Source organism: Protomyctophum parallelum, assembly GCF_964188405.1.
Source record: "Protomyctophum parallelum genome assembly, chromosome: 2".
Taxonomy (NCBI): domain Eukaryota; kingdom Metazoa; phylum Chordata; class Actinopteri; order Myctophiformes; family Myctophidae; genus Protomyctophum; species Protomyctophum parallelum.
Window position 1 is genome coordinate 13,715,195 of NC_139699.1, and position 14,186 is coordinate 13,729,380.

The following is a 14,186-nucleotide window of genomic DNA, read 5'->3' on the forward strand; positions in this document are numbered from 1 at the left end:
AGTATAATATTTGCCTCTGAGATGTAAGGAGTAGAAGTATGGGCCTACTAATATGTCAAAAATGGAAATAATCAAGTAGAGTACCTCATAATTGTACTTAAAAGTACATGCACTTGAGTAAATGTACTTGTAATTTCCCCATCACTGGTCAGCAAACTCAGCATGTGAAACTGTAGTCACTGGTGAGCTCCGACAGAATGAGCACACCATCATTTTCATATTGTCCCTCAGCTAGTGATAGATTACCAAATATAGTTGTGCATAACACATGGGAATGCATGGGAAGCCAAGTGGTGTTTGCATAATGATAATGCAAAATAACTGTTCTGTGAAAGTTGTTAATTATAATGTTTCACAAAGTGCTCCACAGTGTGTGAACTCAACTCTTATCGTCTCAAGTGCAAATGATGAATGTTATACAAATAATCTGACAGTTTAACACAGAACACTCAAGCAGTGAATAGAGGCCACTCAGCCACTAGGACAGACATATACCGTATGTATTTTGTAGCCTACTTTATTGGAGTATTTCCAATCTCCAGTACTTTACTTCTACTCGATCCACTACATAAAAAAAGTGAGCGACACCCACAGCCACAATACTAGAGGGAGCAAGAACAACAATCTGGTTACTACCACCCACTTATAAAACAAATGGAATGTCTTGACCCCTTCCCTCAAAAAATGCATATCACTGGCATCATGCTGTCTATTCCATGCTGTCTATTCCATGCTGACCTCATCACATTTATGACAGCTATGGCCGAATTTAGCCCAATGAGTATTTTTCATGCAAAACTAATGCTTGGAATGGATTCAGAATCCTGAATAACCCCTAGTTTGACATGTCACATGCTACTTAAAGCTTAATGGAATTTTGAAATGATTGCCTTATAATAGGTTATCAATAGGGCCATCTTGGATTAAGGCAAATTTAGGGTATTAGCAGTGAGCAGATTATGGTAGATTTTTTTAAATCCTGGCTAGTAGACCTAATGTCCTGTCAGAATCAGTTGAAACAAAATAACACTCTGTAGTGTTTGATTTTTTTGTGATGATATTGAATGTAGTTAATTTTCAAGTGTTTAAAATAAATAAATAATAATAATCAAAATCTACAAAGTAACAAAAAGCTTTCATATAATTGTACTGGAGTACAATATTCTTCTCTGAGATGTAGTGGAGTAGAAGTAAAAATACCTCAAAATTGTATTTAAGTACAGTTGCTGGTAATTCATTCAATATTTCGAGCAGGGTCGAATAGCTGGCGGTCTTGTTGGAATTTATACATCAGGGGGTCTTCAATGTTTTTTTTTTCAGACCAAGGTCCCCATAGCTGAGAGAGATGAAGCAGGGAACCCCACTAGATACTAACTGTATACAATCATGTTGCAGATTGATGTTCATACATACCTACATAGACTTGTTTGATATCAAATTAATGTTTGTTTGTTTCTTAGTTCACACATTATAATTATGTTCTATTAACATGCTGGATTCATGACATGTTGATGTGTGTATTTTCAGACATTTAAACACTTATTAATCTCTCAACGCTCTCGAAAATAGCAGATCTATAAGCCCAGAACATGCTGCAGTGCGACCTGTTGCGAGCTTGTAGATTTGCTATTTTCAGCAAATGTTCCCTGCAAAATAGGGGGCAAAAACATTCCTTTCACACAAACAATTGCCGGCTACCCTGTAGTAGCTTTAGTGGCCTAAATAGTTTGATCATGTTGAGTCTAAACATCATGGTCATGGTGACAGCCAGGGTCACACAAGGCCACACACAGGGGTCCATTTAGCAGAGAAATGGCACAAATCATGAAGGCAGCTTCTATCTGCCTCAAATTCGTATCAAACCAGTGGTTCCTAAACCTCTTGTAGCTCGAGAAATTTGACATTTTACAGACCCCCACTACATATTACCCCCACTACATATTACCGCCACGGACAAATGTGTCCAAAATACTTGGTCTTATCCTTGGCACATTCTAGATTTTAGACGCCATTATAATGTTCTTATTTTGAGATTCATGTTGCAGCCCATTACTGAATGTTAAGTCTCCAGGTCTCTTCAGAATATGTATGACACTGATTCATGACACTATGGCACATTAAGAGTCCAACTAGTAACCTAGTGGTTCTCAAATGCTTTATTTGCAAGGACCCCCTTGTCTTGACTTGGAGAGTGTACAAATGGAAGTGGACCTGTAAGGGTCCATTTGGTTCCATACTTCCATTTGTACACTCAAGAGTTACAGACCTGTTATGGTCATTATAAGCTAGCTCTCTATGTGTTTCTTGTAATATTATTGTCCCCTCGTTTTGTATGTCTGTGGCAAAAATGGAATTTGGACAAAAATGTCCACAAGCCAGCATGGTGATGACACTGTAGTCAGTTGGAGAACACACAGACACAGCAGGCTTTCCCACAAACACTGATAGAAGTTTACAACATAAAATATTCATGACCTTGTGCTGAACTATATAAAGCGGAACCATCCGTTCTGCTACATTCTCACCAACTCAACCACAAGACCAAGTGTGAGATATTAGGATGAAGGCTGCGGTTACTCTGCTGCTCCCCCTGGTGGTGCTCTTGTGTTTGTCTACTCTATACAATGTGTATACCACTAGGACAGTGGCTCAGAGTAAGGTTGGCCAGGAAACTCAGCATGAGGACTTACAGTATATGACTTGATTAGAGGTAACACACTTTAATAGTGTAGATGTTTCTACTGAGAAGCAAATTCATTCATAAACCCATAAACTATAATAGATGGTTCTGCTGAGAATAACATTATGCTATGCAGCCTATAGTCTTCTCAAATCTTAAGTTTTCTGGAAAAAGTAGGCATATAGCTAAAATCTCAAATAAAAGATGCGTTCCCAGTTTCAGATAGCTAGGTTAAATGCTAGTTTACATTTTAAGACTTTAATTAATCTGATTAGTTTTGTTTTATTTTACAACTCTTGCCGAGATTTCTCAACTTCTACCACATATGCTGCAAGTCCTGTTCCGTCAAGGGATATAAAATGAGGCCTCTGGGCTGGCTGTGGCTCACACACAGGGCATTAGGGGCATACTTTAGACTAGAGTATATGGCTGTGACATTGCCAGCATGGATACAAAGGTTCTGGGACAGAAATAGGCTAGCTGATGCCAACTGTACTAAATTACTGTATGCAAGTGGTCCAACAACAGTATGCAACTGCAAGGTCAATAATGGAAGCAATGGCAAAAAAAGAAAAGGAAAACACTATACCTACTTTCTCCTTTCTCCTACTGTCTCTCTTGAATGGTTAGAAAGAAAAGCAGGTGCGCTTCCTCTGGGTGGTGACCTTGGTTTAGGCAGTGGTTGCTCAGCTATAAATACTGGTACAACTTAAATCAAATACCACTCAAGTGGGGAAAGTGGCTCAGATGCAATTTCTCATATATTGAGAACGCTTACCTACGCGTTTCGGCACTCAGTCTCCCTCAGAGCAACAGAGCTCCTTGAAGCAGCCCTGAGGAAGGCCGGATGAAGTTAAGCGTTCTCCAAAAAAGAGAAATTGCATCTGATCTGAGCCAGCCATGCATCATTTATTTTGGAGTGCCGCTTTTTCAACTTTGATTTGATTTCTCTTGAATGGTTGGAGGGTTGTCTGGACTGTCTTGTATTCTAAAAGGGAGAAAATAATAATGGTAGAGGGCAGCAATTCACACATTAATGGCATGACAAATAAAACTATTGTAAAATATATTTTACTGTGTACTTAAATACTTTCCACCACTGATTAACATTATAAAACAGTGTCAGGAATGGGAAAAACAAATAAGACAAAAACATGTCAGTCTATTCAAAGGATACTTTAATGCCAAACACCCTATACTACTACACTAATGTACAACATCATAAAAGTTAAGAGCAGACAACAGTAGACACATAGAATGGGTACAAAGACTTATGTACAATCCAGCTCCCCCACGGCTTCCTGTGGTTATTTCCGATATTAAACGGTAAATATAAAAAATAAAAACCAAGTTATAAACGGTTCAAAGATTGTCTACAGCTGTTTATGTTGACAGTTGCCTTAAAGGAGTTCCTTCAAATTGTTTAATGAAATGTTTTGTATTCAACCACATATGAGGCTATTAGTGACTTTCCTGTTTTTGCTCTTGTATTAAATATCTCTGCAGAAAATACCTGAGACAAGTTCACGACACATTGCAATTGGAGGATGCCTTGTGAGCTTCTGGATTGGTTATTTTCTGCCGATAGCTTTCCCAAAAATATAAATGCTGGGGTTTATATCACGTATATAAATCAGCAGTTTGGGAAGAGCGCTGCTGCCAATGTATTCTCACACCTTAATGTTTAGTGTATGCGTTCGCCGACAACACTCTCCTGACCTTGTGTGAGTCTGCTGTATTGCAGGTTGCTTGTGTCGTGGCCAGTTTTAAAGACAAACTGAGACACTGGTGTAAACAGATTGTATCATTACCTTAGTGGTAAGGGAAAGAAACATGCTGTGATGCTCCTCTGTCGTACCAGACACCACGTCGTCATGTTGCAACGTGGCAAGAGCTCCCAGATTGGCAATTTTCTCCTAATGTTCGCCCATCAGAATACGCTTGCTAGGATTTGAGAGTGAGAATGTCTTGCTCTGTTGGCAAAAAAGTACAAACTTTACTTCACGACAGTTCATGTAATTATTGCTTCTTGTTCTTAATGCCGCAAGTGTACGGAGAGTTCATGGCTGACATTCATATGTACTTGGCTGGAAATGCTCATCATATTGGGGGGATTGTTAATTTAATTTATTTATTTTGGGGGGTTTATAATTAGTTTTTACAAAAACGAAAACAGAACTATTTGACAGGCATTACATTGTGAGACCATAATGGCTCTAGATTTGACCTTACGGGATTTCATGACCCGTCCCATCGTCAAGTTAACTTTACAAAATATAGAGGCAAAAATGTACATATCAGTAAGAGAAAGAGAGTGCTGGGAAAACATATTTCAAAAGCATAACGTTGTTGCTTGGCTACATTCAATGATCATAAAACTACAAAACGACATAAGACAGAGGAGCGAGGAAGAGAGAGAGGACGCCACTGCCTCGCAAGTCGCAACATGTACAAAAACACCATTTCATCAAAGAGAATGAAAGAAAACAAAAAGTTCAAACTAAACAAAGACATCAGGACGACACGACGACAACAGACCACAAAGGAACAAAGAAAAGAAAACAGCCTCTAATAAATGAACATCCTTTGGTAAAAACAGTATTTAAAATGTTTGCATTTTCTTAATATATATTTTTTTCTGCAACCTCTAGCTAAAGATCGATATAACTAGCTTAGTTAAAGTACGCTGCTACACACATCAATAAACATATCTCATTTAAAAAAAGAAAAAGTACTATCTAAACAACCTATTTACAAGAAAATGTTTGGGAAGTCAGAACTTATTGTACTCGATACACTTGACTGGCATCTTGTGTTGTTTTGCCATAATAATGTACCCAGCAGTAGGTAAGCAGAGATGTGGGTATAATAGTGCACTATTGCCCTCGTCACCGAAAGGAAAACATTCACAGACTGTACAATTTACAGTTAGATGCCGAAAACAGCACATCCGTGTTCTTATAGGAGTGGTTCTCAACCTTTCCTCCCTAATAATCACATTTGAAATGGTAAGCACTTGTAGGAGTTGATTCGCATTACATTTAGTTTTGACTCCGTTCCTCAGATAAATATTGTGAAACTAGCCAATCTACAACCTTCACAACACCTAGCAACTGCGAGGCGTTGTGAAGCTTGTAGATTGGCTAATTTCACAATATTTGACCCTTATATTAGACAATTTGGCCAAACTATTTCTTAGGTATTGAAAAGGCCTTAAAAGTCCTGAAATAGTCACGTTACCGTCATCCCAACCCACAGGTTGAGAACCACTGTCCTAATAGAACAAACACACTTTCACTGATGTCACGACGTGGAATTGTTACTGGATCCACCTTTACAGCCTAATTCAGTGGTTCTCAGAACGTTTACATTTCAAGGAAGGGGGGAGGAGGTCTATAACTCTCAGAGTTATAGACCGGAAAAAGTTCCATATATATATAAGGGAACCCTGAGGGTCCCTGGCCTGGACCAGACCGGACCCCGGACTCTGAGAATCACTGGTCTGAATCATGCCCCGTAAGACCAAGCAGAAAATCGGCGTTCAGCGATACAGTGGGGTTCATGTCTCGCTCTCTGTACAAAACTCGCCCACGTTCACTAGGCGCTCCTCGTGAAGCAGGGTAAATTCGCAGTCACTCGTGCGGGCTGGGCGCTTTTCTGTAGGCAGGGTTGGGATCCGGAACTTGAGGAACCGGTTCCAACATTGAGGAACCAGGAATCGGTTCCATCAGTTCCAAATGTAACCGTTTCTGGAGTCTGTAGTCAGAGCTGGTATGTGGACTTCACTGTCTATTACACAATACCGGTGGTTCTCAAACCTTTTAATTCCAAGGACCACCACAACTCCGAGAGTGTACAAATGGCACCAAATGGACCCGTAAGGGTCAAAATCTTAAAGGACCCCAACCCTGGTTATCGGCACCGAAAGGCGATAAATGTCCAAAGCTCCTTGCTTTTCTCTGTATCGAACATTCTCATTAAGATCTACAAGATATAGGTGCATGTGTCCGCCATGCTGCCTGGATAACAGCTATTTAAATTACTAGAACATTGCATGCCTCACAGATTGACTGCGTTATGGACTTACTTTCTGAATCTGTCAACAATATTTATATATTCAATAAGTGGCAAATAAACACATGGTGAGTCAGGGCTTTCATGGAAATCCAACCCTCAACCCATCCTCCCTCCCTCCCTCCCTACCTCCCAAGCTTTTGGCAACGGAGTCCAGACAACGACAACAGCATATCAGTCATACATAAGGATAAAAATGCTTCGGCAGTCTCTTTGCTGCGTTTTTGCTGCCACCCTGTGGTTGTAGTTTGGTGTGTGATTCCGGGCGATGGAAGTAAAAAAAGAAAAGTCACGGTGGTCGGTGGCGATCAGCAATTATAGTGCTCCATACTTGACGCGGTACTTGTTAATGTTGTGGTAATGCAGGACCTCGGGCGTGGAGGTGGTGGTGCAGTTCACCAGGCCCTCGCGGCCCTCTCCCATCAGCCACTTGCGGTTGACCGCCGCCATGTCGCTGGTCACATGCTCGTCCGCCCACCGGTCGAGGAAGCGCTGGAACCGTCGGTGGTAGCGAGTGTTGACCCGCTGCTGGGACTGGAATAGACAAAGAACAGTGAGGATCACTGATTAGGGGTGGCCAAATAGAGACATTTTATTAACCGGTTACCGTTAGTTAGGTAACCAGGGTTTTTCACGTCCCAGTCCGCCCGGACGGATGAATTAGCAGCCACAACGTTATGTGCCTTATCGTGAACACATGCACTGTGATGCACACTTTCCCAGTAGCCTAAAGGTGTTTCAAGACCACAAAATAGAATGAGCGGGTCCATTGGTTACACTTCCAAAGTTTTATATCTGTTGTAGCATAATATAATCCACCACTCGAGGGAGTGGGAAGACAGCTACAGATCTTGCCTGGAAAAGAGTGAGCTGGTGCGAAGGGATTTATTTTTTTACCAACCACAACCAAAGTGAAGCGATTGAAGCAACTGGAAACAAATATATAATTATTCAGGTTTGAACGCACCTTCAGTCCCCAAGCCTCTAGCCATACTGATAACGTCATGGATTCACTCTCACTTCCTCCCCGATATCATAGCGGGAGGAGGCGTGAGTGAAGCCATGTGTGTCAATAAGACGGTTAAATTAACGTTCCACAATAACTCTGTGGTAAGTCCAACAGTCAAGCCACATGCGTAAACTCCAGTAGCTAGTTCATGTGCGTAAATACTGTGACGCAGACAAATAAAATGATAAATACATAGAGATATGCAATGACAGTTAAGTTGACCAAAGTTTGACGAAAGCCTGGTGGCTGGTGACTCAACATTGACTGGCCTCAGCTCCGCATAGAAAATAAATGATGACAGTGTTATTTGATTTGTATCAAAATATATAATAAATACAACATTGGCTAATTGACGTGGTGACTCAACAACTGCAGGATTTGGATGAAGAACACATGGATAACTACCACGGAACATGGCCTCTCAACAGTTACAATGTGTTCGCAAATGTTGCTCCCTAAAAAGTGAAACATGTCCCCTTTTTGATTATGCAGCTGGCTTTAATCCAAGTTGTGGCGAGTTGATTGGGCCAAACCCGCTGGACTAAACACAGTCCTAAAGGTCAGATTTTAGGAACAAAGTGGATTCTCCCTACAGTCTCGGAAGAACTAAATCTTAGGGGTCATCCTTAAAGTGTGGACCTTTCATTGACACTTCAAACTACAAAGATCGATGTTGCCATATGATGTTGCTGTGGGGCAGAAACCACTAATCTGCATATTTTAACATCAAACAAACTGCAAACATTCATCAAAAGATGCTTACGACACACACTGGGAATTTAATTGCCTAATACCATCACAAATGAAGAGCTATGGCAAAGCACACAACAAGAACCAATTGAAACCCAAATTAAACGCAGGAAATGGGTGCTGGATGGGGCACACCTTGAGGAAACCACCCTCCAACATAACCATGCAGGCCTTAACCTGGAACCCTCAGGGGAAAAGAAAACCAGGAAGACCCAGAAACAGCTGGAAAAGGTCTGAAAAAAGAACATCTTGGAAGGAAGCAGAGAAGATCGCCCCAACACCAAACCAGCTGGAGGAAATTCATGAATGACCTATGCTCCCCAAAGAGCAACAGGGTTTAAGTCAAGTAAGTCATGAGACAATATAACTAAATACTTTCCCGGTTTGAATGTGTTAACAAATCACGCCTACCTGATGAGCCCGCGTCAGTGCCGTGTGTCTGTACATGTAGTCCTCTGACTTGCAGACATACACCATCTTGTATGAGTTGAGCTTGAACATGCACTCCATCTTGAGCTCGCCGCCACCTTCCTGAGACTTATCCGTCGAAGAAGAACCCTTGGTCAACATCTTCTCCTGCTGCATCTGTTCCCACCCTCTCTGGCACTTCCTTATCCTCCGTAAGTTCCTACGTGACCAAGGAAGCAAGATAGACCGCCATAAGTATGCCAATCCGACACCGGGAGGAGAAAAAAATAACTTAAATCCACTTGTGCAATTTTAAAACCCCAAACATCAAATAATAAAACGCCACGTTTACAGGGAAAGTTCGCACTTAATGTCTAACTGTATGCTACTGTATTCTGTGCTTGACATTATGTACGATTCAAAATTTGGGCAAAACAAATAAGTAATACATTGATTTGACAATAATAATAATGGAAAAAGGATTTGAGAGGACTGTCCCTTTAAACACGTTTTTGGTCTTTTTTTGGGGGGATACCCATCATGCATAGCAACTCACCGAGAAACAGAATTAGAGATAGGGAGTCAAATCATTCGTGGAAAATGTTGATCTATAAGGAGCAGCAGAGGCAGCAGTAGTAATAATATTTCTGTACAGTGCACTTCCGTTCTGGTTCAAACTCTTTAAAAAATATTGCTTTGGCAAAAAAAACCAAAAAAACAGATTCTCTTTTTTGTCGGATTTTTGAGATCCAATTTGTGTGCAAGCATTATAAAAAAAAGTGGAATTAATTCACCCCGCTTTTTGAATGAAAGGTTTAAATGTGTACTTACCGCAGACAGTACAGGTGTGAGCGAGGACTGTGAGACCGTGAAGCATTTTTTTGTTTTGTTTTTGCATTCAGGGCTCCACTTTAAAAAGACATAACAGTGAGGCCAATTTCAAATAAAAATGGGAGAAACAACATTTTTATATTTGCTGCCAAATGGAATAACCAATCAATCCAAAAGAGAAGGTTATGAGTTGAGAAAAGGATAACTTTGATGCTGGACATACCGTCACTGACAATGTACAGAGTGTTATGGAGCCATGCAATGAAGACCAAACTGAAGTGTAAAAAACAAACAGCTGGATTTTTTTACACTGCTGCAGTGCTGCTGAAAGGGGCCGTTGTTTTGTTTTTTGCAGAGAAGGGGTACGTCTAGTCTTGTGCTGCTTACCTCTCATAGATTTGATATATGAGGGGAAACAAAACATAAAGCAAAATGCAGGTGAAACCACTGATAAATCATAGTCAGTCATGTACCAGATTTATGCAACGGTGTAATTTGTTTTGAATTTTTCTTCCCCCTGTGTCTTTTTAACCACTTGAACCCTTTTTGCATCCCTATTCTGGAGGTGGTGAACATCCGGCGGAAATAGCCAATCTACAAGCTGGTGTGTAAGCTTGTAGATCAGTACCTAGTATACAGCCTTGGGGGACCCCCCTGTTCAACTAAAGTATATAGGGTTTAAGTGGTTATAAGAATTAACACAAATCAAACGTCTACTGAAATGTTTATGATAATGGACAGCCATCTCAAAAAACTAAAACAAAAAAACAAAACATGTCAACAAGCATCGACGACCAAAGACAAACGAGGCTTTGATGTTAACAAGACAGTCATCATCGTCACACAACCTCCATGCAACGTTGTCGAGGAGAAAGAAATACACCGAAAACATTTCAACAATACAATTCAGACCATCATTTTATTTACAAGCCCTACTTCCTTTCTCTCTGTACAAGTGTTGCTGTTCGTTCGTGTGCTTGGCTTTCCTCGTTAAGACTTATTCTTTTTTCATAATACTCATTGTCGTGAACTTGTAGAAAAAATAAGGAAAAGAAAAAACGTCACCCCACCACAAAGAGAATAGTTGCAACGGGAGTGCACTGTATTCCACTGCAAATTATTATTACACACATCAAATAGAGCACTCAAACAAAATGGAACATTTGAAACATTTATATTTGTCTTAAACAGTGATTAAATAGTCACAATACAAGATGTTTTTTTTTTCATATGAATACAATCACAAACATAGGGCATGATTTACGGTAGCTAAGAAAACCAGGACTTCACTTTGTATTCTTTTACTCATAATTATGGACAAATTCACTATAGAAAAATGAATTAGAAAAAGGGCCATCGCCATTCAGTCTCAGACCAATGTCAAAAGTAGAAAGATTACTGTTGTGACAAAAAGAACAAAAAACAAAACATAAAACAAAACAATAACAGACAGAAGTGGAACCCATTTGTTTTTGCTTGACTTAAGCATCTTGGTCTCCAGCTACACCATAAAAACATATTTGAAAGCAACACATTTTTCTTTTTTTTTTAAATATATCTCACTGACTCAATTGCAATAATTGTGTCCAGCTAAGCTCAAAACTTCCCCCAAAAACACAACTTGTGAGCCAAATACCAATAAAAACTCAGTCACGATCATAAATAAAGAGTCCCGTTAAAAAGGAACTAAATCTAAGCATAAATAAATTCCCTATTTTTTAAAAGATGACCGTTTTAAGTGCAATCCTCAAACATGAAGGACGAGGAGTTCAACTGAAAAAGACGGACAAAAGAAAACTCCTCAAGTTCACAGCCTATGAGAACCCCCCTCCCTCTCCCACCCACACACCCAGCAAGCGTTTCACCTAAAAATCTGTGGAGCTGTGATCATTAAAGGCCTTTCCAAACCATCCGATGGTGGTATCTGTCCGTTAAAGAGGGCAGGACGCTCAGACAAAAAGATTCGTGATTAAACTGAGAGGATTCTAACGTTGGAGCTTGTGCAAAAAGAAAAAAAGGAGGGGAAAAAAGGTGTCACTGGTTCTAGAGCTCTGAGAAATGAGCCGATATTTGGCAGCTGGTTTGGGCGCTCACGTCAACGTTTTTGCCACACACACATGGGGCTGGCCAGTTGACTGAGAGCCTTTAGGGAAGATGCTTAAGGTTGTTTCACACAAGAGGGACACACAGCTGGGGCCTCACCTGGGGAGGAACACAGGCTTCTGGGCCAGGTGTTCACGCAGCTCGGGTGACGCAGAGTCTGAGTTCAGGTATCTGTTCACATAGTCAGACCACCTCTGTTTGGGAGGAACAACAATGGAGGACATGAGTTAGTGTTGACTACAGGTCATCCAGACCACTAATTTTTTTTACAAATCACAAATCAAAGTAAAAATCTAAATTTTAAAACAAATCTAAGCAATTCCATTGATTAAAAAATAATAATAATTAAAACTAGTGAAAATAGCCAATCTACAAGCTCGCAACACGACCCCATAACAGCAAGGCCTACGGAAATAGAAGTGGGTGTGTTGGATTCAGCTCTACTCTCAGGTATCTGGTTTGTCGCCGTTTGACCTTGCTAGCCTGTTATTAAAGAAAAGCGTGCAACAGTGGCCAAAATCTGCGATCAGAAATCGCCGAAAGTGATGCTTTGGCCATTTTCTCTGGTTCAAAGCTTGTTGGATGCGTGACTTTGAGGGCATTTTCAGGGGGCCTCTGGCGACTCCTGGGGGCCCTATGTGGCTGCATGGTTTGCGTATACGACGGGCCGGCACTGGTTCTAACCTCTGTGTCTGCTGGCTCATCAGAGTTGTCCTCTTCTGTGTCAAGCAGCTCCATGGCCAGAGTGACGCTCCCTCGGCTCTTCAGAAACATCAACTGTGAACAAAACAAAAAAATCTAATAAGACCACTATGCAACATCTAAATAGGGAATTCTATCGTCGCCATTGACGTCTGAAGCATAATGACTATATATAAAGGGGTTGCACGCTGTGTCTGTCCCGGAAATAGTCAATCAACAAGCACACATAAATCCAAGTATAAAGTATGATTCCAAGTATAAATCCGGTTTAAGAGAAAGGTAGGGGATCAGATTATTAGCCAAAGGTAACACCCAAACCTTCCAGCAGGGGGACATTACATACACACAACGGCAGAAGGTGTTAATGGTACCTTGAAGCAGTTCTCGTCAGACATAAGCTGCTCTGCTTTGCGCTGGTAAGCCGACTCTGCGGTGGACCTGGATGCCTGGGTGGACAGGGCGCCCCCGGTGGCCTTGTTGGTGTTCTCGGTCAGGTAGAGGTCCGTCACACGCATGCAGATGTCATCACTGACTATGTGTTGGAGCTGAGAAAACATGAAAAGGATTCTAGATGCCGTTCACTGCATTTACTGAAATGTAATGTCGTCTCTGTAGGGTGGAAACCTGCATGTCTAAAACAGTTGAATGAATGGATTTGACGCTGTAGTATGATCGGATAGAGTTAAATGTACGATTACGAAACAAGGCAAACAGTCAAAACATGGGGAAAAGAGGTTTCTGCCAAACAGCAACGATATAGAGCACTGAAGTCTGATTTATGAAACATACGTGGGTCACCATAGACTTGTTTAATATCACGACAAATAAGAATTGTGTTCCAAAAATAAACAGTTGGACCATGTGTTTATTTGTAAAAAAAAAAAGAAAGAAAAGAAAATGAGGTCGTCGTGACCAACGTGATGAGGAGGGCAACTACACTCCTCTCTCTCTCTCTCTCTCTCTCACACACACGACTCCACCTCCAACACAGACCGAGAAGCAGCAGCACAACACACACGTTCACACAAGCCCCTCCATGCAGAGGCTGAGGCACACAAATAGATTTTAGCTGTGCAGTGTTCAAACAATTTATGTGGGATTTATGTTAAATATGAGATACAAACAAACGGACGACAGGTCCATTTGGTTCCACCTGTACACTCGCAGCGGCAGAGTTCAATTTAGATTACAATGTAACATTACAGAGCACGAACGGCACGGGGAGATCATAGAGAAAACCACAGGCATGATGGATGGGGTCACCAAAACAATAAGAGGTTTCTGCCCTACAATGCAGTGAGTGTTGAAATACAGTGGCCCTCTCTATCATCCAATGATCTAGCACATCCATGGAGTGGTACAGACCTGCCTGACGATGCTCTGGATGAGCTTGTCCATGGTGAAGGCCATGTAGGCGTGGATGGTGAACATCTCCCTCAGGGAGTCCTCGTACTGGGCCGGCTCCATGTTCCCGTCCAGGAGGTTCCGCACCATCTCCAGGAAGGCCGAGTAGTAGTCCTCCACCTCCACGTCCACTGGGGGGAGACAAAAACACGCTTTAGTTTCGGTTCTGAGGCGCTACATCTCATCAAATGGTGGTTCCAATAGGATATGAAAAGGGTTGAAAAC

General features: G+C 41.2%; 1 protein-coding gene across 1 annotated transcript in view; it reads right to left on the reverse strand.

The window, feature by feature from the left end:
* Positions 1-3,841: 3,841 nt before the first annotated feature.
* The window catches only part of LOC310855088 (paired amphipathic helix protein Sin3a-like), a 33,517-nt gene continuing 23,172 nt past the window's right edge, over positions 3,842-14,186 (reverse strand). Inside the window, exons 18-23 of the mRNA XM_083759966.1 lie at positions 13,923-14,092; positions 12,929-13,102; positions 12,540-12,632; positions 11,955-12,049; positions 8,925-9,141; positions 3,842-7,288 (exon numbers count right to left, since the gene is read on the reverse strand). Of these exons, the coding sequence (XP_083616092.1) occupies positions 7,070-7,288; positions 8,925-9,141; positions 11,955-12,049; positions 12,540-12,632; positions 12,929-13,102; positions 13,923-14,092 (968 nt within the window). The 3' untranslated portion in view covers positions 3,842-7,069. The remainder of the gene's footprint in view (positions 7,289-8,924; positions 9,142-11,954; positions 12,050-12,539; positions 12,633-12,928; positions 13,103-13,922; positions 14,093-14,186) is intronic.